The 25,253-nt window shown below is 31.0% G+C and overlaps 1 protein-coding gene across 11 annotated transcripts in view; it reads left to right on the plus strand.

Moving 5' to 3' along the window:
* Window positions 1-25,253, plus strand: part of LOC103577291 (syntaxin-binding protein 5) — a 245,942-nt gene that overhangs the window by 153,041 nt on the left and 67,648 nt on the right. For 5 of the 11 annotated variants that reach the window (XM_053742555.1, XM_053742554.1, XM_053742559.1 and 2 more), the window contains exons 16-18: window positions 14,305-14,430; window positions 24,472-24,591; window positions 24,664-24,999. In XM_053742555.1, coding sequence (XP_053598530.1) covers window positions 14,305-14,430; window positions 24,472-24,591; window positions 24,664-24,999 — 582 coding nt within the window. Of the gene's footprint in view, window positions 1-486; window positions 533-11,984; window positions 12,442-14,237; window positions 14,431-24,471; window positions 24,592-24,663; window positions 25,000-25,253 lie in introns of all 11 variants that reach the window. The other 6 variants (XM_053742560.1, XM_053742562.1, XM_053742564.1 and 3 more) reach the window with 4 other exon arrangements.

Genomic DNA, 25,253 nt, shown 5'->3' on the forward strand with positions numbered 1-25,253 from the left:
TTGAACAGATGGATTTATCGAAAAATGATAAGAGAACGTTTTTTGTAAAACGTTTAATTTCCTATGAAAACATGCCTGCTGATTTTTTCTATAATGCATCGTTAGCTAATTATAAAAATCAGAAGACGCAAAAAAAAAATGTTTCCATGTTATTTTTCTGGAAAATAGAAAAGTGCAATGCGGAACCTCCTAATGTTAATATTAAGAGCTCTAATTTTCACAAGCGTCTTTTTATATCTAAATGAAAGTTTTAAACCTGTTTCCAAAAAAAAAAAAAAATTTGTTATTTTTTTAATCACCCGAATATACATATATTCTCGCTATTTCATTATTTATAAGACAAAAATTACTATGCGAAAAATTAATTTTACCGTTAATTTTGTGTATTAAAATTTTTTTTTTTGTAAGGATTGTACGATGTTATAAATAATAACTAAAAGAAAAAATGCGTCATGAAGGTTACTTTCAATTTTGACAATTTTTCAGGTACAAATTAATTTTGCAGTCTTCCCTGACAGCAAGTTTGACTCAGGTAAAAATGATTGCCACAAAATAATTTCAGAAAAATTTATTTTATAAAATTAAATATATTTTTATATTTAAGTACATTAACTAATTTTTTAATGGTAAAAATTGTTCAAAATAATTTTTGACTCACTTTAAAATTTATTTTTGATATTAATACTAAGAGAAAAAATATTGATTATTTCATTTCACTATTAATTATGTATATAAATATAAATATTTATCGATAAATGCCGAATTAGTATTCTTAATACAAAAAAAAAAAAATTAAGGAGATCTTTACAACCTATAGGTTTGAACTTATTTGTTGAATTTTTTTCCAATTTACTATTCGAAACAAAGATTTATTGATCTTGCACGTAAATAATTATTTTGTTTCTATATATGAATTGTGGTAGCTCTTTATTCCTTTTTGTTTATTAGTCAATCAATTTTATGTTGAGGGACGTTTTTATGTCGATTCTTATAAGTTTAGAAAATAAAACTCTGCATACGAAACAATAAAAAAATATTGTTTTAAACGATATAAGTAGAGTATGAAAAAACAATTATCCTTTGGTGGAAAAATTAAATTCTCTCAAATATTATGATAATGGTGCTGGCGGAAACATCCAACAGACTCAATTTCATGACTTCATTGTGAAGTGAAAAGTACGAACTACCTTTTACGAAGACTGAAGATTTACATCTTGTTTTCCTCACGCGATTAATAAGCTAAGTATTGAAATTTTCTAAAATTTCAACAATTTCGTGCTAAAACTACAGAAAGTTTCTAAAAATCATGAACAAGAGTACAAAAATTACACTTTTAAGTTACGGGTATTTAAGAAACACGTACAAAGTCTCAATTACATAAACTTTTTTTAAAACTGTCATTTTTCGAATTTTTTCATGCGATTCAAAACACCACGGTATATTGTTAAGAGAATTACAGCAGCTATATAAACCACACTCAAAAATTGACATAACGTTAACCCTAGCGGCTTCAGCGCCACGTTAGAATCACGGTTGATCCTGGTCAAAAATAAAACGTAATTTAGACTTGGTCGTCTTAAATCGTGACTAAGTCTAAATCAAGTTTTATTTTTGACTCGGGAAATCCCGGTGTTTTTACTGTGGAAACACGCCTTCAGTGTCCTGACAGTGCAGCGGCAGAGATTCGACGGTGGTTTCACGGTCTAACCACGGTGGTTTCTGTGCAGCCACGCCACTATGTTCCGACCGTGACCCCACTGTGTTTTACCAACGTTTTTACGGTGGTTAAGGGTCTTTCGAATGTGAAATATTTTGTAAAATAATTTAGAAGGACAATCAATTCTTAAGACAATTCATCCAAAGATACCTCATACATGTAAATCAACGATTGACAAAATTCTTTAAATATATAAACTTTAATATATAAACCTATACGCTTGGAATAGTACGGTGCTTTTTTTTAAGGGGTTTTGTGTGCATGAACATATAAAATATGTATGCCCATGCACTTGCAATAATACTGTACCATTTCAAAGAAAATCAGACGATGATACGTAACCAAATCAGGCTATTACTTGTTAGAAAATTTTCGGAATTATAATATTTGAAAGAGTTAATGGTAATCTTACACACCATAATTGTCACTTGGATCAATTGTTGTAAGCATAAATTTTCGGCAGATCAATTATCTACGGATCAAATGTCCCGAGTGATCAATCAACAGCGATGTCAATCTAGATGATTATGGTAGTATAGTTGGACTTTTCTGTTGATCATTCAGTAGTGAATTCTTGAAGCGACTGCAAACTCAGAGTACTCTACGGCAGTTGACGACGAGAATCAATTTAGCGAGATGATCATTTCATTGTAAAGAATCACCATCTATCAGTAATTCAATATCCTGTGAATAGAACTGATTTTGTGTAAACTTGATCAGAAAAATCTTAGCAAGTTCCAGGTCAAGTGTAGAGATTAATGTAAATAATGCATGAACATCTTGATTCCGACGATGATGGGTGATAAAAACCCAAGTGAGTCAAACAAGCAAGCTATCTCCGATAATATGGATCGTTCAGTAGTTGGAGAAGCTTCTGGTAGCGGATAGCCGAACTGGAATTTATCCTGTGTTGAATTTCGCGTTAACCCAAGCACTTTCACAGTAGTATCACCGAGTTCTCTTGGTGAATTTTTTTGTTTTTCTATTGGGGTTACTTGAGCAAGTAGTTCAGGTGAATTACTTGCCCACTTAGCGAGCGGGAAACATCTTGTGGAACTCATACTTTTTGTGTCGAGAGCAACTTGTATTGTCTCAGCAAGTTCATCTGCGCCTCCACAGATGGCGTTAACGTAGCGTGTATCAGTTAGCGGTGAAACAGCTTCAGGATTTTTCTTCTTCGTCTATAGCTAGTTGTAAAAGTGTTTTGCCAACGAGATCAAGGTGATGGCGTCTCAAGCGATTAAAACAGAGCCAGTAGTGGTAAACAATTGTACACCGGTTCTATGGTGAAGCGTTCTGGTAACTTAGAACAACACAAAGTGCTTTTCCTTATAAATTCGGCACAACCCTGGTTCGCTCATCTTTTCTTTCGGTGTAATCACTAAGTAGCTGAAATAGTTGGTAGCGGTAGTGGATTGGCTAGCGACACTCGTCTGCCGGTTAGTAGTGAATGACAGTGGCTAGCTTCGATGTAGATTTTACCGTCACGGTCAATATGAGAGATGGACTCCTTTGCACCAATCTCAGAATTCTCCCATGCTCGTACTTTAGCCTTTAGCATGTTGTGTAGCTGTTTGTATGTTAAGCATTCATTCGGCAGTTCAAGTGAAGCCATCCACACAACTCTGAGTTCAGAAGGAAGACACCAAACAGTAATTCTGATGAGGAAAGGATCTAATTCACCATTTAGTACAATAAGTGCAGCGACAGCGGTCAGAGATTTCTTGCTAGCAAGTAAGAAGGCGTCTAATTTAGCAGCGGAGCAAGACGTCAGCTGTTTTCTATTCAGAAACTCATCGATATGCATATCCAGCAATCGATGTGTATTCGTGTAGCGAATATTTAATAGATGCCAAGCGAAGTCAAAATATCCGAAGTATTTCAAACAGAGCATACTGATGAAAATACGAATCATATGTTAAATTTACATTTCAGAAGTATCGTTTGTACTTAAAATTTTCTAAGAATTCTTTTGTGATAATCAGGAGTATTGTTAATATATATTGTGTGTTGATTTGAATGTAAAAATAATGAGTGTTATTGTAGCGTAGAATACGAAACTAAATTCAAAAGAAAAGGAAAATTAATCTGATGTTGGCTGGTGACAGGTCAAAAAAAAAAAAAAGAAGTACACTGATTTTAATTTAAAATTAATGAAAACTTTAATATTCTTGTATTACGCAGCGAATTACAATGCTTGTCCATGTGGTGAGCTAATACTTCCTACTGAAGATTTATTTAAATAACTTTCACAAACTTATAAAAAATACTCAACAGAAAATTAATCTAATTTTCTAAGAATGTAGCGAATTCAACAATTGAACTGTAACAAAAGGCTAAAAACAAAAAAACAATTATATTTCACTCAACCAAAAGATACAATTACTTTAGCGTCTATTTTTCCAATGATCATAATAAACCTCCGACGGTAGCGTCTTCTTCCTCTCGAGAGCGATGCAGCGCATGCGTCAATAGCGGGAGAGCAATCACAAATTAAAGAGAAATGTGGCGTGATATTTAACGAATAACAAAATTCATTATAAATATATAGCGAGACGTTGAACTAATCAGAAAATTTGTTAGAATTATATATGTCGATGTAACAATTTAGCTCGATAGAGGTCGTCAAATCGATTTAAGTAGCGAATCAATGCGTTTCGCGTCGCAGCTCTTTATTTCACATTGTGAACTAACAGTTCAAAAAGCCATTATTTGATTGGCTCTGATTTCGCGGGTGATCTGAGCTGCTATGTTGTGCTGCTGTCTTGCTGTGAGTGACAGGAGGAGAGCGGGGAGCGTGAATATTCAATTCTTCACCGAACAGTTACTTTCGTATTAAATAATATTTGTGTGAGTTGAAAAAATAAAACCAATTAAAACTGGTCAAACTAAAATAGATAATAACAGTCTGTTGAATTCACCCGAAACTTTTAAAAATTCAAGTTTTTAACACGTGCTTTAAGATCGCAATTTTCTAAAAATTTTGTTATAATATCTTTTATTTTGTGAAAAAATGCGCAAAATAACCTCGGTTCAAAAATTTATATATGTATGGGCGTATGCATGTATGTATGGATACATTTTTCTGAAAATGACCTATTATCGCTTTATCCTTGAATAACTTTAGAACCGAAAGTTGTAACTCAATTTTGTAAGATAGATTTTAAAGTTTATGTTTACCCAAGAATTTTTTCAGTTGACGTAGAAGCTTCACCATATTAAAAATAATAAAAAAATTATCCCTGACTAATCATTATTTAAATGATAATATAAAATCAATATGAAATTAACTTTTGTATTAAAAACTAGCTGAGCCGACAGACTTCGTACTGCCTCAATCGATTGTAGAGCAAAATAAAAAAATCAACTCTGTTTAGGTTTCCACTATATAAAATTAGTGTATTACCGTACGATGGATGGTGTGGCTCAATAAGTTATAGATCAAATTGAACGGAATATAGTATAGTGCCGGATAGCTCAACTGGTAGAGCACTCGGCGCGATACCGACATGGTCTGGGTTCGATTCCCAGTTCGGGCTATCTATAGTTTTCTCAATTTATCTATAAATTGTCTTATTGAGAAGGTTTGCATGTTTTAGGTTTCCACTATATTAAATTGGTGTAATACTGTACGATAGACGGTCTGGCCCAATAAGTTATAGGTCAAATTGAACGGAATTTACTACAGGGCCGAATAGCTAAACTGGTAGAGCACTCGGAGCGATTCCGGAATGGTCTGGGTTCGATTCCCAGTTTGGGCTATCTATATTTTTCTCAATTTATCTATAAATTGTCTTATTGAGAACGTTTGCATGTTTTAGGTTTCCACTATATTAAATTGGTGTAATACTGTACGATAGACGGTCTGGCCCAATAAATTATAGATCAAATTGAACGGAATATACTATAGGGCCGGGTAGCTCAACTGGTAGAGCACTCGGCGCGATACCGACGTGGTCTGGGTTCGATTCCCAGTTCGGGCTATCTATATTTTTCTCGATTTATCTATAAATTGTCTTACTGAGAAGGTTTGTATGTTTAGCTTTCCACTATATTAAATTGGTTTCCACTATATAAAAATCCAATTTAATCTAGTGGAAACCTAAACATGCAAACCTTCTCAATAAGACAATTTATAGATAAATTGAGAAAAATACAGATAGCCCGAACTGGGAATCGAACCCAAACCATGTCGGAATCACGCTAAGTGCTCTACCAGTTGAGCTATCCGGCACTATAGTATATTCCGTTCAGTGTGATCTATAACTTATTGAGCCACACCGTCCATCGTACGGTAATACACCAATTTAATATAGTGGAAACCTAAATATGCACACCTTCTCAATAAGACAATTTATCAATAAATTGAGAAAAATATAGATAGCCTGAACTGGGAATCGGACCCAGACCATGTCGGTATCACGCTAAGTGCTCTACCAGTTGAGCTATCCGGCACTATACTAAACTCATATTTATTTACCTTTTAAACCTTCTTTGGATTTCCACAAATAATTGAAGACCAAAATTAGCCAAATCAGTTCAGCAGTTCTCGAGTTTTAGTGAGACTAACAAACAGCAATTGATTTTTATTTATATAGATGACATTTTTGAATTAACTAAAATAAGAAATATGTATACTAGGGTGACCCAAAAAACCGACTATTTTATTTTTTTGATTCTCTTATGAAAATTTGTTGGCTTACGATGTTTTAAGAAGCCTATCCAAAAAACAACTTGATGAAAAGTTTTCAAGAGTTCGATTTTCAAAATTAGGATTTTTTATTTCTAAATTTTTTTAACTTCCCGCTTAGAAAATCGACGATTTTCAAAAATTTCAGGAAGTTATTGTTTTCACCCCGATTTTCGAAAATCGAGTTTTCATCAGATGTCGACGTTTTGAGGTCCTAGGAAGCTATTCTGACTATTTTCAGAATGATGTCCGAGTGTGTGTGTGTGTGTGTGTGTGCGCGTGTGTGTGTGTGTGTGTGTGTGTGTGTGTGTGTGTGTGTGTGTGTGGGTGTGTGTGTGTGTGGGTGTGTGTGTGGGTGTGTGTGTGTGCGTGTGCGTGTGCGTGTGTGTGTGTGTGTGCGTGCGTGTGTGTGTGCGTGTGTGTGTGTGTGCGTGTGTGTGTGTATGTAAGCTCTTTGTAACTTTTGAACTAATGAATCGATTTAGATGGTTGAGGTGGCAATCGAAAGAGCTTGTTGGCCTTCAACTTTCCTGAAAATTTCAGATTATTTGATCGAATAGACTCGAAAATATTGGCGAATTACGAAAAAAAAAAAATTTTTTTTTAGTTTTTTATTGATTTCTCAAAAACGACTTATACGATCGACTTCAAAATCTAATCAGCTCTAGTATTCAATAAAACGCGTCGATTCCCACCTCAAACATCAAAATCAGATAATTCGTTCGAGAGTTATCGCGGGAGAAAGAAATGGTGAAAAACGGTTTTTTCTAAATATTTTCGAAACGACTGACGCGATCGATTTTAAATTTTAATCAGCTCTAGAATTCAATAAAACGCGCCGATTGCCACGTCAACTATCAAAATCGATTGATTAGTTCAAAAGATATCGGCGTTGAAATGTTAAAAAAATAACATTTTATGTTATTTTTTCCGGATAAATCATAATATAACGTACTGAAATGTGCCTGATATCATACCAACTCATCTTTTTTTATGGTTTCTTTTGATCATATAATGTCATCGAACTTGGTTTTTAGTTTAAATCATATTATCAACGAAAAAATCGATAAAACGTAGTTTTTATTATTTTTATCGGATATTTCATATTTTATTGTTTCTTACATGAGTCAAAATTTATTTAAATCTTGATTTTGATCCCCGACATTGATTTCTGCCTCAATACACTTATTTTACTGAACAAAATCAGGAACTAAATTTTAAAAACCGCTTCATTGATGATTTTCGATTCTTAAATTTTCAAACTTCAGCATAACAGGTAACTTGTTAGAGCTTGAAAAGATCATAAAAAAACAATTGCATGTGATAGCATTTTGGAGCTCGAAAATATATCTACACTAATGTTTTCGAGCTCTTTGAGGTCGAAAACAGCGGGAAGTTTTGAGGCTGGCCCGCAGGGTCAACCGACAGACCGATTTTTTTTCTCGTGGCAGTAATAGTTTATATTTATAAAGTCATGACTATGCTGAAAATTTCAGCCCAAAATTTAAATATTTAAACGGCGCTCAAGATTTTTTAATATTAACTGATAATATGTAACTAATGCTTTGAATTAATTTTCGTATTTTTTTATAACTCAATTATTGTCATTTCATTAAAATATAATTTTTGTATAACCAAAAATATACAGGACAGTCTTAAACAATAAAATTTGGCAAGTTTTGAATAAGTGAAAAAACCTAAAAATTGAATTAAACAATAAAAAAGTATGTAAATAATTTATCATTTCTATTTCTCGGGTTATGTTTTCATTTATTGTGATACAAATTGATGGTGAAAAAATCGAGAAGCTTTATTATAAATAATCAAGGGTCGCTCGAAAACGTCCAAAAGACAGTACTCGAAAGCATTCAAAATTCTTGAGCGCGGTTTAAATATTTAAATTTTGGGCTTAAATTTTCAGCATAGTCATGACTTCACAAATATAAACTATCGCTGTCGAGAGAAAGAAAAAAATTTTAAATAAATAATTCGGATTTCGATCATTTTTAATATGTTCAAAATTCATGAGTGACCTCTTGAAAATTTTTTATTGAACTGATTTTTGGAGAGGCTTCTTAAAACATCGTAAGCCAACAAATTTTTATAAAAGACTCGAAATAAAATATAGTCGGTTTTTTTTGGGTCACCCTAATGTATTCCTTTTTATTCCGGGTATGGCTTGGTGCCTCTTTTTTTCACTTCGACAAATCCTCTTTTACTGTATAGTAAAGATCAGAAAATTCATAAACTTTTGTTAATATCTTTTGAACGAAAAGTTTCCATTAACGAATTTCAAAAAGGAAGGTTTGAAGAATAATTGAAAACCTTTCAAAAAGAAGTTGACTTTATTGATTGCATCTGTCAAGTTTCATTATGATCATATATAATATAACAGACCAACGGACGTAACTGTAAACAAACTTTTGATCGCATTTTTCTACATATGTAATGAAGAAATTCAATCTCAAAACACACTAACAATTTCTAGTTTTAAAAACATTCTTTTAAAATAAATTTATTTTCTACATGAGAAACGGAAAAATCATAGAGTCAACCCATAAATAATTTAGGTTTTTGGTTTAAAATTTTTTTAAATATTAAAATAGCATTCTTTTATTCATTGCAAATTTTTCTATGTTGTTACACTTTTTTTCGATTTAACAATAATCTTATAAGTCGATGGCTAAAATATTATATTTTGTACGGTCATGCTTTACGGCACTCACACATACAAGCCTGTACTACTGACCATGGATCCTACATCTACTCGGCTTCGTTTATTAACACCATGAGAATGCGTTATTATAACCCAGAACGTCATACATGATGAGACAAATGGGAAATGCAATTACTTAATGACATTAATGAAAAATTCGTAATTTAGTTTCCATACCAAAATAACTGAAAACAAAGTGACCTTGACACAACGACTTTAGTACACAATAATTACTAGATCAAGGTACAATATATTAATAACAAGTATATTGAAAATGACTAATTTCTTCGTCTTGGACTACCAGTATAAGACAACACTATATTTTTCATTAAGCTTCGATCTTATATATTACTAAGGTTTTAGTTGCTACGGCTTTTTTGTCGAGATTTTTCTCAGGTTGATTAACTAAGCATAGTACTGAAATTTAATTATTAAATATTTTTTTAACTGTATTAATTTAGTAAAATTATTAAGATCTCCTTAACAGTTATAATTAAAAAATTAATTGTAAATTAATATTTCTCTTGGTAATGAATAAAAAAAATGAATAAAAGGTTTCGACTGCACGTAATAGCATTTATGGTTTAATAACAATAATAATGTCAACATAATCGTTATTTATGTAAAAATTTATTTTTTTAAAATGAATATTGATGACTTAAAATTAGATACAAAGGTAGAAAATTTCGATATTTTTGTAAATAATTCTTTTAACTAATAAAATTTTTCTGATAATCCGTCATTATCAATAACAATAATTATTTTACTTTAACGATTATCATTAATATAACCTCAGTACATATTATAATTATTCATCAAATGACAGTTTATATTTTTGCATATTACATTTCTCCGTTTTAAATTATGATTGACTGATATTATTTAAGACTCTGCATTTTTTTGTTAAAATTAATATAAATTAATGAATGAATAATATATAGAATAAATTATTTATACGAGACATTAAGTAGGATTCGTAACTCCAAAGTTTTGATAATTCGTAGCAAAAAATGTAAATGAATAGATAAAAATATTTATTATTGATTAATTAATCGCAATTTTAAAAAACTAGAACTTGAGTGGAAAATAAAATTTCACAAATTTTATCGATTGAATGGTAAAAAAAAAGTTGATCAAAGTTTTGATTATTAGAATTATTTATTATTTATGTTTTTATTTTTAATTTATTAGTAAAAATAATTTCATGTTTCTATTTTATTTCAATAAGAACAAAAAATTATCAAGGTTATGAAATAGTTTTTGTACATCATGCTCAGAGAACAACTGGTATAGTGCGTATTGCATAGCAGGGATTAATCGAATTTGATTTAAGATGAAGCTGAGGTTGACTACTCATTACGCCAAATCTGAAATCATTTTTCATCTCATGTCACACATTTTATTTTTTACATCATCTGCGATGGTCTTGATTTTCAATACTTGTAGCCAGTTGAAACAAGACAATTACAGACGATTAGCGCGTTTTTCAACCGTGATATTAGTTGGTTCAAATGAGGTATATAAATAATTAATGCAATTATTATGCGCAAAATAAATTTATAAACTAATGCAGTAAGTAGAAATAAAGCATTGTTTTATCCCTAGAAATCGCTAATTAGCATTGAGCGGAAATTGAGTTGTTTAGACTAGCTAAAAAAGCTTTAAAATTTGTTGTTCCAACGCAGGTAATATAGAAAAATGTTGACAGAGGGTATCTTAAAAGATTTCGTTTTGGACAAATGATAATAAAAAGATCATGTTCGACCTAGTTTACTGTGAATCACTGTAGCCTATCACCGTGGATCATTTTGATTTTTTTATACATCACAATGACTCACCGTAAATCGCGCTGAATTACCACGCGCTCACACCATGATATCACCGTGATTATTCTGTTATTTTCGCATATTTTGTAACCTAATGGTCAGAACTGAACTCTTAAAAAATATTATGGTGAGTTGGTTAAAAAAAAAATGGTCAGTTTGTGTTAAATCACAAATGAGCACTGTCAATTGTCTTTTTGAGTTTTGTAATATCACGGTGATATCCAGCCATTCACCAAATCACGGTAAATCTACAGTTAAGAATTCCGCAATTTCACGGCGATTCACCATGAAATCATCGTAATTTACGGTCAATCACTTTGATTTACCGTGATTTACATCTGCTAGGGCGGGTTAATTACCCTAATTTATTGGCGCGATAAGTCTTCTGTTTTCAAAGCTATATGAAAACAAATCCAAGAATTCGTTTGTCTCTAAGATGAATATTACTTATATCATCTAACGAAGAACTTTATATCAGCTGCATTCGCTTGCTGATCTTTCTTATTCTTAAGATTATTACAATGCAATACTACTGTATCAAAGATACAAAAATTTCTGAATATTGGATGCACCAATTTGTTCGGTATAACTACGCTACGGATGATTCTTTGAGAATTTTGTACAAAAACAGATCCCCATCTATTAAAAATGAGTATAATATTCTTGTATGTAGTATACTCGTCTGTGGTGCGGATGTTAATTTCCACATTTTGTATGTTATCTCCGTTCTTTCTATATATATAAAATACTGTTTATTTGTATGGGAAAATTTTTTTTTCAAAATTAGGATTTATTTGACTTTTTTTTTCACTTTCTAGTACCTTACTTATTCTTCATTAATTATGTTAAAAAAAAGCAACATTAAATTCAGATGTTAACTACATACCATGACTTTTGTTTTGAGCTAAATTTTATGTGTTGAATAGTTTATTTGACGCCATTTTAGAACTACAACTTTCATAACAAAATAGAAAAAAAATAGCCAATCAACAGATTAGATTTTGACTGTTATAAATAAATTTGGCTGATTTGTAGATGAACGGGATGTGTGTGTCACCTACAACAACGAGACATATAATGAGTGTCAGCGTTGAAAAATGTGGGGACAATAATAGTGATAGTAATGATGGTATTAATCAATCGACCAATAATCGTACATTGGCAATCGATCCTGGATCAACATCTTCATTATTAGTTAATGATGATACTGGATTATCGAATATATTTCGTAAATCTCCAATGGAATCGCGTCATCATTCTCTTCATCATCATCATCAACACCATCATCATTCACGTACCACCCATGGAATTAGAAAATTACAAAAATGTTTGAGTACATCAGTAACTAACTACGAGACAGATTTAACGGCTGGTTTATCATCAACATCAGTTCAACATAGTCATGGTGAAAATCGTAATTTAACATCTGCTAGTCAAACTTCAACGGCTTCCCAATCGATTCTCAACAACGTCAGACAGTATAGCAGCTTTGGTATTTTTTAAACAATTTAAAAACAAAACTCACTATCTAAAATCTTAATAAATTCACTTAGCTATGAAGAAAGCACTTCTAGAAGAATCTAACTATTAGATTATCTTATAATATTCATGGGCTGATTTACCAATTTATAATTCGTTACCATCAATTTTTAATGATATAAACACATATCTATCCAGGCTCTCTGCATTATACGGTTTTAACAATATGTTTATTCAGTTGCTTCGTGGTTTAAAGCTCACATCTCTTCCTCCTGTTATTCTTATTCTTGCTACTCTAGTTCTTGTTATTCTTCTTGTTAACTTTTAACTGTTATACGTACGCTCTTTATCTTCTTAAATATGAATACTATCAGCCATGTTGTGTCAATGCACCACTGATCAATCTTATTCTAGATCGCACAGTTCTATCTTGTTTGGCTAGGCGTATTTTAAAAATTGGCTCTGACATTGTTGTTTAGGGTATCATTTTTTTTGTTGATTAATTTAATTATGGATTTATACTGTTTTAGAAATTTTTCTTACTTTGAAAATTTCGAAAAATTTTGAATTTACTTGACGGCACAGATAACTTTAAATTGAAAAGAATTTTTTTGCTTTGAGGATGTTTCTGAAATGAAGTAATGTTTAGGGTACTTACGACATTTCAAAAAGTCCTATGATTGGTTTAATATTTTTTCTTTAAGTAATTTGAAAATTCGAACAAAACAAAATATATTCCATATGATGTCATCACAAAATATACTTTAAAAAAATAAAAAAAATTTTATCCTGGATAAGTTGTTGAATTTTATTTCGTAACTTTAGTTTGATGATACAACACAACTTTAATGAAAGATTTTTTCATTTTGGTACACTTACGAAAAGTTTGTTGATATACGTTTTTTCAGACTAAAGTTATTCTTTTTTTTTTTTTTTGAGCACACTATATGCTTTATTACTTTCAGTATAATTCGTGTTGAATCCGTATTTTCCAGATAACTTGATTGAATTTTTTTTTTAACTTATATCTTACGACGATTTTAAGATCACTAAAAAAATGTATTTTTATCTGTTTTTTATCTTAACAAGTTAAAATAATTTAGAGCGTAGTTTCCGCGAATCTAAATGAAAATTAATAAATACAGAGATTTAATAGCGAAATTAAAAATTAATTATTTTATTGCATGTGCATGCTATAAATCTCGCGTCAAAATTCAGTTGGAAAATTTGTGTTAAATTTAACTCAAACCACATGTTCCAAACGCTCCACTCAATTTTTTGTGTTAATTTAGCACTTTATACTTGTATCGAACAAAAAGATAGGTTTATCACTTGTTAAAATCAGATAACATATTCAACTTAAATTAAATTTACACTTAATGGTGTCAAATAATTGATACAAAATATTTAACCATTGAATTTTTATAAACAAGAACACAAAATTTTCAACTGTGTAAAATGCCTTAATGGTCGAATACAGAAAATTGGGTAGTTTCTCAATTACAAAAATTAATTAATTATGAAAACAATTTATTGTCTCGCAATGCAAAGTAAAATAATTTTTTTCTTAGTGAATAATACACACAAAACAATAGACGCATTATTATTGTTGTTGTCATTGTGCTATTACATAAAATAATTTTTTTAAACAGAAAAAATTATCTTCATATTTTATCACAAAATATAAAAAAGTTTTTTTTTCATTATTAATTAAAATAACGAAATTTCAGTTCATTTTTGGTATGATCGAGTTATATTTTTCTTTTTGTCTTTCATTTTTTTTGTGCACGTATTTTTGTATAATCGTAGACTGAAAAAACATCATCAGGACTGAATAAAATATACAAATTTATTTTTCGGAATGCTGGCCGTGCAGATAAATTCGACAGTACATTCCAACGTTCAAGAAGTTCAAGTATGTCATCACTTGAAAATATTTCAACAGAAACCATCAGCTGCCTTACATTTGCCGATTGTTACATAAAAAAACCCGGTAATTTTGGTAATAAACTAAATAAGTATTAGTTTTTATGTTATAATTATTAGTTTCTATGATGTACTCGTTTCACATTAATTATTTCCAAAGAGGTTTACTCGCTGTACACGAGTCAATTAAAGTTATACATTGTGAAAATTAAATTTTGAACAACGAACATAATTTCGTTTTTTTAATAATTTGCTATTATATTTTCTTCGTAAATGCTAAGTTTTATAAATAAAAAAATAAATAAATAGTTCGTAATTTAATCTAACTTCACTATACCAATTGGTGTAAAAATCGACAACCATATTTTTTCATAAAATTTAACCTTATGAAATTCATATGATTGATTGAGTTGCACATGTGTTAACAGAAATAATTCCTACCAAGTGAGAAATCATAGCATAACCTGTCAGAATTAATGATATATATTTTAATATTGTTCGTCATCCGTCCAGCAGATTTACAGGTACCGTAACGTTCCATTTTGATTTTAGTTTTCGCCTTTTTCGTTAGATTTCCAAGTAATTGGTAAAGAGAAAAAAATAAAAATAGTACCATAATTTTTTATGAATTATCGGTTTTAAGTTTTTTTATTAATTACGATTAAGGCCATTCTCCAAGGGTGTCCCCCACTTTTTTCCACAAAATGTGGCGCTGCCTAGTGGCCGGCAGCCACACTAAAAAAAGTACTAGAGCTGAAAACTTTAAAATTAAATTAAAATTATTTTAAGTTATAAAATGCAAAAAAATGTTAATTTTTAAATGAATGAAAAAGTTTATATATCATGTTAAAATCATTAATTAATGCTAGCAAAGTCTAAAACCCGAAATTGAAAAATAATATTTTCATCGACTTTGACCTGTCAGTATTTTATTTATTATATACAAGTAATTAAAATAAAGTTCTTAAATTCATCGAAAAAAGGGCTTTGTACAAGTAATTTTATAAGCACGTTGAACACTCGAAGAAAAAAGATTTTTTACAATTGTATAAAATTGGATAGAAAAAATGACCCGATCCAATTGTATAAAGTCGTACATAATTATATTTAATTGTATACAATCGCATATAATTGTATATATTTTGTATATAGTTTGTATATAATTGTATATATTTTTTATGTAATTTGTATATGATTAGTATATAATTTATATATGATTCTATATAACTGTATACAAAATACATACATTTGTATATAATTTTATTATTCTTTTTTGCATTTTTATATAGAATTATGTACGATTGTATATAATTGTATATAATTATACAAAAATTTTATATAATTATGCATCACCTCTATCTACAGTATGTGATTATTTACAAATGTAGAATCATATGAAAATTATATACGAATTATATATAAATTATATACAAAATATATACGATTTTATATGATTGTATACAATTCGATATAATTATGTCCGATTGTATAGAATTGGATCGGGCCATTTCTTCTATCCAATTTTATACAATTATGTAAAATCTTTTTTTATCGGGGCATTAAAAAATTACTTTCAGTAATTATAAATATCTAGTTGAGCGTAGTTTCTTTAATAAATTTCAACATTATATTTGGCATTTAGTAACTTTTTATTTCGACAGATGTAAACATCAGGTCTGTATAATTTTTTGGGTGCACGCGAAGGTGCTTGAACATAATAGCGGGAAAATTCAAATTAAATAAACTTATGTCTTTCAATCATAGAAATGATCAAGATTTATGTATCATAGCTTTAGATAATTGATATTAATAAATAAAATTTTTTTTGATTCCAAGTATTGAATAAAATATTTATATGTGAATAAATTGTAACGTACATTTTTAATACTTGATTTGACTCAACTAAAATACACATACATTTTACTCAATGAAATTACTCAACCATTCGAATCAAATAAAATCGAGCCACGTTACACTTCGCCCACTGGTCACCTCTCTCATTTCCTCCGGATCCTGACGGGTGCCAGCCGACTTTTATTTCTCCGGTATCGTTAACTGGTCTATACGCACACGTAAATTTAAAAAATGAAATCTAAATCTTTAGGAGATGAGAGATACGAACGTTGGTAGCGGCATGCCCTGGTGCGCTCGGGATGCTACGTTATGGCGAGAGGGTCGCAGTTCTTATTTTGTGGAAGAAGCTGATTGATTAAATTAGAAGTAAAATAAAATAAAGAAAAGAAACCAAATGAAACATTGTATGAAATATGACGCGGGAGAGACACTGAGAGAGACACCATCATCTAATTGAATATCTGAGTATGACTTCGGGAACCTCTTAGTGTTGACGAATTTCAAACACTCGGTACACTTTCTCAGATAAATTTTAAAAATAAATAAATAATGCGGTAACTTGTGGAGGCCCATCTCCGGAATGACAAATATCACGACAATCGGCTCTCATAACACACTACCTAGAGCTACAGGTTCCAGAACGACATCAGTCAAGGGTTGCGGTCGAGGCCTACCTCGGTGACTCTCCGACTCACAACCACTTCCTCCAAAACTCCTAACTTGACTACCCAGTATACTTGTATTCGAGCAACTCCAAAGCTCAATTGACTCACTTACCGATATTCACACAACTGATTCACTCCAATTTACCACTCCACTCACTCGCACGCTGTATTCCTCTTCAGTCACTCTCACTTCTCTATCCATTCGTACTCCCACCACATGCAAGCCATGGACTTTCCCGTAGTATTACTCCCCGTGGTATCTGGTTAGTAGATTCTTGGAAACCTTGAGCATCGCAAACGAGACCAGTCATCCCAAAATAATCATAAACATACCCTAGCAAACTCCGGACTCCAACATGAAGAAGCGATGACATCTCAATTGCTCCTGACGCGATCACTACGTCAACCCCGAGAGCTAAGCCTGGGCCTAGTCATCATCACTGGTTGGAAGGCACGTTATTTTGACCACTATTCACGACACAGCTTGACATTCCTCTTAAAATCCACGCTCCATCATACATATATACTCCAAAACATACCACGTACGGTATACGTACTTCTACTCTCATACTCTTAATACACTTAACTCATCGCGCATACACACTCCATACTTTTAACTCTTTATCCACAACATCTGACTCACACGTACCGACTCTAGCTCTCTGTAACATACAGACTCACACTTACTCTACCTTCAACGTCGCTCTTTCGGCAATGTAATGTCACAAAATATATAATTACGTCTGGTTATACTTGGGTAATCGTTGAACCAGTGACCATACATCTATCTATGTATACATAAGCGAAGTATTGACTGGAAATTCGGCATGCATATTCCTTCCGCAATGTAGACGCTCATCAAGAATGGATTCTATGAAACTCCTACTCGAAGTTTACTTTTTAGCAATTTACTGAATCCTCTCTTCTCATTGGCTATTACCAGATGACGTGGCAACCGTCGCCATAACAACTGTTACCATAGCAACCGTTATCATAGCAATCGTTTCCATAACAACCATTGCCATAGCAGCCGTTACTAGAGCAACCAAAATCTCCGAAACTATATGACCTATCGACTTTAAATTCGTCATGCATATTCCTTTCTTGACGTAGATGTTCACTGAGAACATATTTTACGAAATTTCTATTCAAAATAAACTTATAGGCAACTAACCGAATCCTCGCTTCTCATTGGCTATCTACCAAACGCATTTGTCAAATTGAATACTACCACATGACGTAGAAAACGTTGCCATAGCAACTGTTGTCATAGCAAAATAAAAATTACTAACGAACAGAGAAAAAGAATGGTGTAATTCATTTATTTAAATCAACACTAGTGGGGCTCCGCGGAGGCGTAAACAATGAAAGTTTCAATGATTTTCGACCAATAGCCATACAAACGTGAAAATTGAAATGGAGATTCGTGGGGCTTTACAAGGACATGAGAAATAAAAATTTTTACGCTTTTCAGCGAAAAGGCGTACAGACTTCAAATTTGAAATTAGGATACCTACGATATAAGAAAATAATTGGTGTAAATTCTTTTCAAGTAATCGACTATGGTGGAGCTTTGCGAGGGTGTAAGAAATGCAAAGTTTCACGTCGTCGATTCAAAGACTTACAGACATGAAATTTAAAATGAATATTTGTTAGGACCCAAGAAACAACAACAATACAATTAAACATATTTTATTGATAATTTACTTCCAACTCAGTTATGTTTTTTTATCTCGACTGTTATAGGGTTAGCCGGAGCATTAAAAATTGACTCTATCCTGTGGTTTCACCACTCAAAACTTTTCTTTGCATAGAAAAGTGCGAAAGAATAAATATATTTCCTCCACGCCCCGGTGAAGCGGGTGGGTAACACCTAGTAATTATATATATATAAAGGTTTATACGTGATTAATTCTGATTAGATCGACCAAATTTATATATATATATTAGGGTGATTCATTTCCGTATAAGTTTTTTTTTTTAAGTGCCCAAGCAAAATCTCAATCTACATAAAAAAAAAAAAATTCTTACCAAATATGAGCTCTTAATTCCAATGCTAAGTACTTATTATTTCAATTTGATTTTTTCCCATTTAAAATTCACGTTAATTAAATAACTTTTTTTTTAACTTTCTAATACTCAGCTGCGTTTCATGATATGAACACGGTTTTGGTCGCAAATTGTAGGGCATTTGGTGTTTTTCAAAAGTGCCCATAGTTACTTAGCTGTTATTCTAGCGGTTTCACTTGTGTCCGTTGCGGAACTCATTTTTCCTATGAAATTGACCTTTCTTGGCTTGCAGAATGTAAACCAATGAAAGTACTCTACAAATTCTAATGAAAATTTTATAGGAAATTTTATTCCCTTCAAAAAAAGTCTTATGAGTCAAGTTAATGAATATAACATGAGCTATATTTTTACTTTAGTATAACAAAATACTAATTATCCAAATTAAATAAACTTTAACTATTTAATATTACAAAATTACGGCAACTGGGCCAGAACAATTTACTCAAAAATGATCACGGACAACAACACGTCCTACCTTTACAAAATCCCGGTCCTCTCTGATTATTTTTCGTTGATTTTTCCGAGGGAGGGGTATCACTCCCGTGTTATCCCCTCTCATGACCTCGGACCCGAAATTTTCAATTAAAATAAAATATTCAAAATCATTAAACGACCTGAGTTATGTTATAATAATAAATTAAACAATATTTCCTATTTATCAACATAAACATAATAATTATTAACCCTTTAAACGATAACATAATAGTTATTTCAGTGCACCACGTGGCTGGAGAAAAATATTGACTCTTATCCCCACTATATCGACTTACTCTCCCTTCGGTCGATATTTTTATGTATGCTCTACAAACACGCGTGCTACTGACTGAAATGAAAATATCGATTAAGTACATAAATTCAAAATAATTATCAAAACATTTATATAAACGTAATAAACAATAATATCAATAAATTCATAATTAAATCATAATAAAATAATCTATCAAAATAATATAAATATTTAAATAATAATAAATTATAATCAATAAATGCGCTCGATTTGAGCTAGAAGGTGTTGTCAAATTCACGGCGAGATGGAAAAGCGCGCAGCGATTCACGTTTGAATCGCTACGTGACAGTATGTCTTCATTTTCGAAAAAAAAACGTTTTTTTACCATTTTTTCTCAAACGATATCTCTCGAACGAATAAACTGATTGAGACTATTAAGGTGGCAATCGACGCGTTTTATTGAGTTCTACAGCTGATCAAATTTTGAAGTTGATTTATTTAGTCGTTTTTGAGAAATTTCGAAAATACTAAAAAAAAAATTTTTTTTAATTCTTTTGACAACGGTTTGTCTTGAACGAACGAACCGATTTTGATGGTTAAGATGGCATTCGACGCGGCCTATGAAGTTTCAGAGCCCAGTATATTTTGGATTTAATCCATCTAGCACATTACAAGTTATCCGAAAAAAAGATTTTTGAAAAAAGTTTATTTTTGGAATTTCTGTGAACGAGCCCTACCGATAAAGCTCAATTTTTTTTTCAGCTTTTAGATATTGACAAGTCTCGTTGAATGATACCTTAAAGATCAAAATCGGTTCATCCATTCAAAAGTTTTAGATAGTTACATACGTACGTACATAATACATACATACATGCATACATGCATACATGCATACATGCATACATACATACATACATACACTCGGACGTCATCTTAAAATTAGTCAGAAGAGCTTCCTAGAACCTCAAAATGTCAAGATCTCTCGGAAATTCGATTTTCGAAAATCGGACAGAAACTAATAACTTCTTGAATTTCAGAAAATTTGCAATTTTCTTAGTGGGAAGTTGAAAATTTTTTATTTATTAATATCAGTAAATTGAATAAAGCTATGATTTATAGGCCTTTGTCATTGCTATGATTAAATGAAATAAGTTTATTTAATTTAAATTTTCCTGTTCCTATATTCAAGCACCTTTACGTGCACCCAAAAAATTATACATACTTGATGTTTACATCTGTTGAAATAAAATTTTACTAAATGCCAAATATAATGTTGAAATTTATTAAAGAAACTACGCTAAACTAGGTATTTATAATTACTGGAAGTAATTTTTTAATGTTCAGCATGCTTATAAAATTACTTGTACAAAGCCCTTTTTTCGATGAATTTAAGAACTTTATTTTAATTACTTGTATAAAATAAATGTGATACTGACAGGTCAAAGTCGATGAAAATATTATTTTTCAATTTCGGGTTTTAAACTTTGCTAGCATTAATTAATGATTTTAACATGATATATAAACTTTTTCATTCATTTAAAAATTAACATTTTTTTGCATTTTATAACTTAAAATAATTTTAATTTAATTTTAAAGTTTTCAGCTCAAGTAATTTTTTTAGTGTGGCTGCGGACCACCAGTTGGTGCCACATTTTTTGGATAAAAGTGGGGGGGGGGGCACTCTTAGAGAATGGCCTTAAACAAATAGGATTTGGATAATGATTTTCAAAAGGTTTATTGCCACAAAAAATACAAAGACAATAAAAAAGGCTAGTTAATTACATTTTAGAGAGTTATCGTGTTTACGAAGATTTATACTTCAGGTAAAAAAAACTTTTGTTCATAATTAATTTAGTTATCTATTTTATCACGAAACTCAGATCGTGATGCAAACATGACTTTCATCATCAATTTGCTCTTATAACTTTTTGTCTACTTAATCCAAATTGATTCTAAAATCAATTTATTCAGTATTTGAAATGGGCTTAGAATGACGTTTAGAGAATCAATTTTTGCTGTACTATGTGTTTTGACAAATTTCCAAATTCAAAAAGGTTTAATAAATTCTTTCTATCTATCAAGTCAGTATCGATTGTCGAAATAATTTATCACGTGTTTGGAATAAACTTCGGATCAATTAATTTGAAATTCGATTAAGTCATAATTTTATCGCGATTAAAGTTCTTGGGGTGAATTCATGATGAAAATCATGTTCGTGTCACGATCTGAGTTTCGTGTTAAAATTTAGATCTAAACTTTGTTAGATTAAAATTGTTTATTTAAATTTAATGGAATGATGAACAGACTTATTATTGGATTGTAATTGTATTTTATTAAAATCTTTGAATGCTGTATTATCCAAAAAATTTACGAACCGTATTGATATAATTCTATATATATAAGTAACTAATTTATATTTTTGTAAGATCAAATTGTCAAAAAAGAAAAAAGTCAATAATATTTATCAAAACTTTTCGGTTAGATAAATAAGATTATTTATCAATATGGGTAGTACATGGAAAGAATGAGATTTGACGGTGTACAATGTCAGGCAGGGCTGCTAGAAAATTTTTGTCTGAGTCATATTTAAACAGCCGCGAATGCAACACGATACTTTTGATGAAGACATCTCAAAAATTTTTTTTATTTAAAAAGAAAATGAATAATTAAAGGCACTAATAATGCTAAACTAATACTGTTTACCATCGGTTTGTTTGTAATTTTTTTCGGTAGATGGCATAAAAGTCGACTTTATCAATCCATATTGGCTCCCATCCTACATTGTACTCGGTTCAATCTATCGGATAGTACCCAATCCTATGTTACCGATAGGACCTTCTAAATCTAACATTTATTCAGTTACTATGCGACATTTAACTGACTACAATGTAAGATGGGACTCAGTACATTTAAAAATTTAATGCAGCTAAAAGTTTCGTTAATTTCAGGCAGACTTACTTTTAAACCGTGCCACCAGTTATCAATGCAATTATTTAAATTGATGTAATTGTTATGTAAACATTAAATTTTTTTTTTCAATTTTAAAATATTTATGTTTAAGATACTTTTATCCTCACAAAAAATTATTATTATTCTTATTGCAATATGATTATATGATTATAATCAACGATAATAACAATACTAATAATAACAATAATAATACTTGCCTTTTTCATAAGGGCAAAAGTATCTTAAACATAAATATTTTAAAAATTAAAGGAAAAAAATAACAAATAGATGTACGTTATTTATATCATGACAATAATTATTGAATATTAATTTACTAATTAATAATTAAATTAATTGTGAACCAAAGTTATTTAATGTTTACATAACAACTATATCGATTTAAATAATTACATTGATAACTGGTGGCACGGTTTAAAAGTAAGTCCGCCTGAAATTAATGAAACTTTTAGCTGCATTAAATTTTTAAATGTACTGAGTCTCATCTTACATTGTAGTCAGTTAAATGTCGTATGGCATCTGAATGAATGTTAGTTTTAACTAGGTCCCAACAGTAATATAGGATTGGGTACTATCCCATAAATTGAACGGACTACAGTGTCAGATGGAAGCCAATACCATGTGAGATTCGGTGTGACGATTATTCGTCCCAAGACAATTCATCCCCGACAATTCATCCCCGCGACAATTCATCTGTTGACAACTCTACCCCGGCAATTCGTCCCTCGCGATTATTCATCCCTACGACAATTCATACGACATTTTAGGGATGTATTGTCGGGGATAAGTTATCTTAGGGTGAATTGTCGTCAGGATAAGTTGTCATAAGGGATGAATTGTCGGGGATGAATTACCGGGGATGTATTGTCAAGGATGAATTGTCTTGGGACGAAAACGCAGTGGACCGTGAGATTCGAATCAGTCCAACTTTCCGCATTCCTATCTTAGATGAAACTGAGTACAATCTCGGATTGGACTGAGTTAAATATACATTGTAAATAGTCACTAAAATAAAGATTGTAGCAGCTTTAATGTGAAAATTTTTTTCAATGCAGATGGGGTCAGTACAATCGAACATTGTATCCAGTCAAATCTCGATTTTTCCGTGTAAGTTGTCGATTGCCCGTGAAAGCAAATAATTGACAATTGGGCGAATTGTAAATATCGACACGATTCAGCTCTTGGATTGACTGAATTAAGTTGGTGTATCTGCTAGTTGAGCTAAGTTGGTTGTTGAGTTGAAAGTGACTTGTTCTTTGTTTTTCGTAAGCTGCTTGACAGTAGTTTTCTCTGTTAACTTGCTTTTAGATAGCAGAAGTAGATTGACTTCAAGTTGTACTCATACTACTTTCAGAAGTTGGAAAGTCACAAGTTCGTAGAAACTTGAAGTTAAATAGATCGAAATTACCGAATCACAACTTTTTACTAAATAAGTCTGGTAATCTGAATTATCGCGATTACCGCACGCAATCAATATCAAAATGAGTAAGCCTCATGTGACACCTTCAAAAATAGTAAACAGATATTTACTGACCGAAACAGCGAGCACCAAATTAGTATTTATCATAGGTGAAAAATTTTCTATTAACTAAATCTAATATTTTTTTTTTTTAATATTGACAGTGAGTGAATCTCGTTTGGATTTCGTTTCTTAAATTGCCCTTCAAAATTCGATATTTGACAAAGGAATCAATATATCGAATATTCGATTGAATTCTAATATTTCAATTTGACTTTTGAAGTTGTGATTAATATATTGACTTTATTACAATGTTTATTTTATTTTCGAATATTCAATTTTTACTTCCTAAATACAGATAAATTTATGTTAAAGATATTAGTGTATTACCAACATTATGGATTGGTACATCATTGGGTTCAATACAAACTGTTGTATTTAATTTACCAGTTCATGAAGATCGTCAAACACAGCCTGTGATTATTTCTACATCTAGTATGTAAAATTTATTATAAATTTTTAATAACTATGTTATTATTATTACATTTTGTTTATATATTTACTTAGATGGTCTAACGTTCAAATTAAAAGGTTGTATTTTAACAATATCATTTTTGGATTGTAATGGTACATTAATACCATATTCTTACGAGTCATGGAAAGATGAAAATATTGAGGGTAAAGAACGTAATCGTGGAGCTAAATCAAATAGTCGAATGTCACCATTGCTGTATGCGCAAACATCAAGTACGTCGGGGGAAGGTTGTGATGATCGTCAATTTGTTGTTTTGGTATCTGAAAAACAAGCTAGAGTTGTAGCGTTACCATCACAAAATTGTATTTATAGACAACAACTAAGTGAAACTCATGCTGTTATTAAAGCTGAAATAACGTCCATGAAAGGTAATTTTTTATGTATTTATTCGTCACTCATGAATTCAAAAAGAAATTATCATGGCTATGATCTAATGATTCATTTTTATATTCTTAATTTTTTAAGCGCAATGTTAGTTTGATGTAATATTTTTGAAACTTCATAGCTTTCCAGACTCGTTCTATCCACTGTATCTTATCGCTATAACGCTTTTTACAATTTCTGTAAACTAGCTGACATCTATCAGCTCTTATCTATTTGAAAGACATAGTCAGAGAGTAGA

This window comes from Microplitis demolitor, chromosome 10 (assembly GCF_026212275.2).
Source record: "Microplitis demolitor isolate Queensland-Clemson2020A chromosome 10, iyMicDemo2.1a, whole genome shotgun sequence".
Classification (NCBI taxonomy): Eukaryota; Metazoa; Arthropoda; class Insecta; order Hymenoptera; family Braconidae; genus Microplitis; species Microplitis demolitor.